At 48.0% G+C, this 5537-nt stretch overlaps 1 protein-coding gene across 1 annotated transcript; it reads left to right on the forward strand.

Moving 5' to 3' along the window:
• Window positions 1-72: 72 nt before the first annotated feature.
• On the forward strand, window positions 73-4487 carry ARL9 (ARF like GTPase 9; the record flags this gene model as incomplete). The annotated part of the gene is made up of 3 exons (XM_010164103.2): window positions 73-263; window positions 3056-3231; window positions 4308-4487. Coding segments are annotated over 3 exons (547 nt in total), but the record flags the coding sequence as incomplete, so codon positions are not given.
• Between the last annotated feature and the right edge of the window lie 1050 nt (window positions 4488-5537).

The following is a 5537-nucleotide window of genomic DNA, read 5'->3' on the forward strand; positions in this document are numbered from 1 at the left end:
TGGGTTTTGCCGTTCCCCCCAGACCCCTCGTTAAGGCTCTTTTCCCCCCCGTGCCCCGGCCGCCGGGCTGAGCGCGCTGCCCCTCGCTTTGCAGGGTAAAGGACACAGCAAGCAGATCCTGGTGCTGGGCCTGGATGGGGCTGGGAAGACCAGCGTTCTCTACTCCCTGGCAACTAACCACGTCAAGCGTAGCGTGGCTCCCACCCAGGGCTTCAATGCCATCTGCGTCAACACCGAGGAGACCCAGATGGAGTTCCTGGAGAGTGAGTGAACCTGTTTTTGTACAAAGCATAAGAAGTTCCTATTCTGTGCCCTAGGGATCAGGCCCATATTTTAAAACTTCCACATTCCTTCATCCCTGCTCATGAAGTTGTGATTATTTTCTCCGTGGGGATTCTGCTTTCCCACCCCATTTCTTGAACAAGATGATACACTGGCTATAGAAGGGATCTGTGTTCATTCAGCCCTGTCCTCTAGGGAGTTCTGCTCCCGGAGAGAGAAGTGTAACAAGCTTGATTGCATGAAACCAGCCCAAAGCAGAAGTGTCCCCAGTAAGGCCTCTGTTGTGGTCCATAGCTGTTGTGTGTTGTACAGCTTCTCCCTGCTGCTTGTGCCTGGCCAAGGGCAAGCGCAGAAGAGCAGTGAATCATAAGGTGAAAGAAAAGAGGAGGAAGAGAAGAGCTTTGTATACTTTATGTTCAAAAGCCTCATAAGTGGTGTTTTCTAGTCTTCAGTGTCTTGAATGTCTGTAGGTTTTCACTAAACTTTCAGGGTTGTCCTTAGCACTGGTCTTCGGGTGTTGTCTGTGCCCATAGAGAGCATCTCCTGTGTTGCTTTTGGGGTGTCACAGCTGTTTGAGGTGCAGCTAGCTGATGGAGAAGGTTGAGACCCTGGAGTCAGGTCAGTCCCTGGTGCAGAGAGGCGACATCCTAGCCTCATCATCCTTCCATGGAGGCAGAAGCTGCCCTTTGCTTCCTGCTGTTTCTGCACTGTGCTGTACCAGTGCTCGACTGCCTCAGTTGGCAGCTAGCCCACAGACACCTCTGTACCTACATCAGCAGGCCTAAGGGAGTTGTGCTTTTCCCAGGTAAGTCTTTGGGATGTGAGGATGGGGCTGCTAAGGCAGAGTTTCACTCTCGGTCCTACTACCATAGGAGTCTCTGCAGTGTCTTAGGGAAATCATCTCTCCAGAGATGCTTGTAGTCTGTGCCCCTCTCCTGGTAGGTGTGAGACACCTGTGTCTCCTACTGGGAGGTGCTTTGCGTAGCTGAGCCCAGAGAAACCCACAGCATCTCTCCTCGTGCCCGAGGATGACCTGGGCCCAGCGCTGCACACCCCATGGCAGAACCTGTTGTTTCTGAGTCGTCCTTCCCTCTCTGGTCCAGGTTGGTAGTGACTGAAATGTGATGGCTGCGATCTGCCCCATGGGAAATGAAATGTCTCAGGCCAGTTTCAGCCAGGTAAATCCATGCATGGCTCTCTAATCTGGTTACTTACCCAGTCTGTACCATTGCCTAGTCCAGGGGTTAGCAGCCTATGCTGTGATCACGTGGCACAAGATGAGCAGCAGACAGAAGAGTTTTTATTTTGCTGGCTCAGACAGATAGATGTTCTGTCCTTTTCATTGTACCATCGTATAGGTAAGTGGGTGGTATCTTGCCTGTGCAAAGGATGGGAGCTCCTGGCTGGCTTCTGCTGAGTTCCTTCTGGTTTGAGAAAAAAAAAAAAAAAAAAATGTTCTCTGTGAGGTTGCTGACCCCTGGGTTATGCTGTGCATGAACCCCCTTAACGGAGGGAATGGTGGTGAGCCCCCACAGTGTCACAGTACAGTCAGAGGCATCTGTCCCAAGCATGATGTGACAAGTCACAGCCCTTTGGCTCCTTTCCACAGTGGCAGAGTTGCAGTTCTGCCTGCGGATACGCTGGGGCTCTTGGAGAAGAGGTAGGCTTGCCCTAGTGGGAAGTGTTGCTTCCCTTTCTACATTCTTGAAACTACTGAATCATTTTGACGTAAGTGAAAGCAAAATTGCTTTGAAACAGAACAAAGTCATTGAGGGCAGTAGAAGATGGCTGACTAGCAAGAGCAAGTCAGTTTTGAAAAGATCTGCTGTATAAGGCAGGAGACAATTACAGGGAACCCCAAAGATATTGCTTTGAAAACTTGCTACATTTGAGGGACTCGCCCATGTCATTGGAGCACCTCCGTACTCTTCAGTGAGTGGTTCTGCAGTGTACCTAGGAGAAGACCTGGAGAACTGAAAACACATCTGAAGTACTTCATATACTGTTGCTACTCCTGCTCCTGTCAGACTCTGCAAACTACCAAACTCTTTTTGTCTCCAGATGGGAACAACAGTCTCGGGCAACTTGCTGCATGTGGTTTCACTACAGAAGTGTTTTAAGACCTGGTTTTGAAGGTGGACAGCTTTCCTCTGTATCCAGCAGAGAAGGGGCCAGGGGTCTCCTGTGCAGTGATTCTTCCCGTCAGCTAAGGATTGCCAAAAGAGTCTGCTGGGACTTGATTATTCTCTCTTCCTAAGCGCCTCTGGTTATTGGCAGTATGGAAGCTGTGGGAGTTTTGAACTGGTCCCTAGTGGCACACAAATATGATGAGAGCCCTCCCCACCTCAGAGTTAAATTTCTTCTTTGGAAACTGTAGGCCTGCTTTGTCTTAAGATGAGATGGGCATGTGGAGATAGGTTATATGGGGACATTCTCACGTTATGCTTGTGGATACTGAACTTCTTTCAGCTCTCTCTACTAGCTTGAGAGCAAGAACCAACAAGGCAAAAAGCAACCATACAGAAACTGAACCCAGAATCCTCTCAAAAGAAAAGCTTATAATGGAAAGCGTTGTGCATACACATGTGCCTGCACAGGACTAGACTGGGGAAATAAAGGTATTTCCAGTGTCACATGGAGTAGCTGAAACACTTAAGAGGTTTTGTTAACCCAAATACCTTGGGTTTTCAGCCCAGGGCCTGCTGTCTGCACCTCTGGGAGCAGTGCTGCTTGGGTTACTTGGTGAATCTTGTGCTGCTGTCTTCTCTTCCAGTCGGGGGCAGTGAATCTCTGCGTTCATACTGGAAGATGTACCTACCCAAAGTGCTGTTGCTAATCTATGTCGTGGACTCGGCTGATCATGCTCGATTGCCTGTGGCAAAACAGCTGCTTCATCAGCTGGTCCAGAACAACTCCACCCTGCCGCTGGTGGTTCTGGCCAACAAGCAGGTAAGAGTCCCCTGCTGCTAGCTGAGCTTGGGCTGGCAGCAGCTCTGAAAACAGCAACAAAGCCTTTCAAAGGAGGCGTCATGCCTTTAAGGAGGCCACATGGCTGGGAGCTGGGGGTCTTTTTGGGACACCTGTTGACCGCAAAATAAAACAGTCTGCCAGATGTGGGTCCTGTGGTGGGAGATGGTGCAGAGCTGTGGGTGGAAGTAATAGTGAGAACTGCTGTAGAGTAGCAAGGTTTGAGAGCTACACGGGAGCCCACAGTTAGACCTGGAGTTAGGTTTCTGTTCTGAATGTCTGTCTGGAAGTACCATGGTAGCTGCAAGGTGAAGCACCGTTGTTTGCCTTTAGGTTGGTTGGTTGCTCCTAAGGCTGCAGCTGAAGCATGGGAAGAGCAGCTTTCCTCACAAGGCAGTGCTTTCTCCTGAGGTCTTCGTGAAAATGCCAATGGCTGGTGCTGTCCCTGGAATAGAATTGTGCCTGTGGTGTGGTCAGATAACAGAACAGCCCAGGGTTTTTAAGCCTAGATTTTGTTTTATGAGGGCTGTGTGCTCGGTTTGCTCTACATTGTTAGTTCCTAAATTTCTAGTAACATTTTACCAGTCCTTTGTGTAACTCTTGAATGCAAGTGCAGGCTTTCGCTTCATCAAACACAAATGCTGCTACTGATTCTCTGGGTCCTGGAGTCAGAAATGCTGATGGCTGAGAAGGTATGCAGGGGGTGACTGTTGTACGTTTGCCCTGTTTTTGTAACTCTCTGCTGGCCTCCTGGGGTCTTGGCCTAGCACAACTTTTGTCTGCCTCATACAGGTAGTCTTACAGTATCATCAGGAACACTGAAATTACTGGAAACAGAACTGTACCCTTATTTCTTTGGGAAGAAATTAGGTTGAGGATAAACATTTTTTTTTTCCCCCAAAGCATTTTAGGGCATGGGAACTTGATCTCATAGAAGGTACACAAGAACGGTGCCTCCAGAGCCTTTGAGACCCTTCCCCTCTCTGGACAAAGGCAGCGGCTCAGAGCAGGAAAAAAACCTCGTGCAACTAACAGGCTTGTCTTGTTTTCGTGTATAGGACCTCGAAGGTGCATATTGCATCACCGATATCCACGATGCTCTGGCACTGTCTGATATTGGGGACGAGAGGAAGATGTTCTTGATCGGTACCCACGTGGCAGAGGATGGCTCCGAGATCTCCTCCAGCATGAAGGATGCCAAGGAGCTGATAGTGCAGCTGGTTCTGGAAGCACAGTGACAGCTCTTTTCCCACAACGTGGTATTTGCAGCTGAGGGAGATGAGGTGGTAGTATATGGTCAGTTTGCCATGTGGCAACTGGAATGTACCAGTATCTTTTCCTTGTGGGTGTGGAATTCCTCTGAAAATGTTGTCTAGTTGGTAAGAAAATCTAATTTATAGTGGTTTGAAAGTATATTTGAAAAGTAGACTACTTTTTAGCATATTTGTAGAGGAAAATTAACCTCAGGCAGCAGGGATATGTAGCTTAGATAGGCTGAGATGGCTTCTTGCTAGGTGGGAATCAGGCTTTGACTTCAGTGGAACAAAGTTGTGTCCAGTCAGTTTAACCTGGCTTGATGTCTCAGGCTTAAATTGAAATATGTTTACTTGACAGGTTTTACAGAACCCTGTTAACAGTGTTGTTCTGTTAAAAATGAGACCTCACTTCTTCAGAGTGTCAGAAATTTGGAGTGCTGCAACTTGTATTTTTGACAGCAATGATTTTTGTTGCTGTATTGGAGCTGGCTTTTAAGGGAGTGGCAAATTAGTAGTATCTGGAAATTACACAGAATCACAGCATGTCAGGGATTGGAAGGGACCTCGAAAGATCATCTAGTCCAATCCCTCTGCTGGAGCAGGAACCTAAATGAGATCACACAGGAGGGTGTCCAGGCGGGTCTTGAATGTCTCCAGAGAAGGAGACTCCACAACCTCCCTGGGCAGCCTGTTCCAGGGCTCTGTCACCCTCACTGTAAAGAAGTTTCTTCTCAAGTTTAATTGGAACCTCCTGTGTTCCAGCTCACACCCATTGCTCCTTGTCCTACCATTGGGCATCACTGAGAAGAGCCTGGCTCCATCCTCCTGACATTCGCCCTTAACATATTTATAAACATTAATAAGGTCAATTATTAAATTATTAAATTGAGTTGGTTACTGCTTCTTTAGTGGGTAGGAATAAGAAAATGAAAGCAGTATGACATTAAGTGTTTCTTTGCCTACAGGGAAAAAACCAAACCAGTGTAATTTAAGGTTGTGACTGAAGTATTTAAGTTAAACTGGCACCAAAGG

Source organism: Antrostomus carolinensis, unplaced genomic scaffold (assembly GCF_000700745.2).
Source record: "Antrostomus carolinensis isolate BGI_N321 unplaced genomic scaffold, ASM70074v2 scaffold21553, whole genome shotgun sequence".
NCBI classification, from domain to species: Eukaryota; Metazoa; Chordata; class Aves; order Caprimulgiformes; family Caprimulgidae; genus Antrostomus; species Antrostomus carolinensis.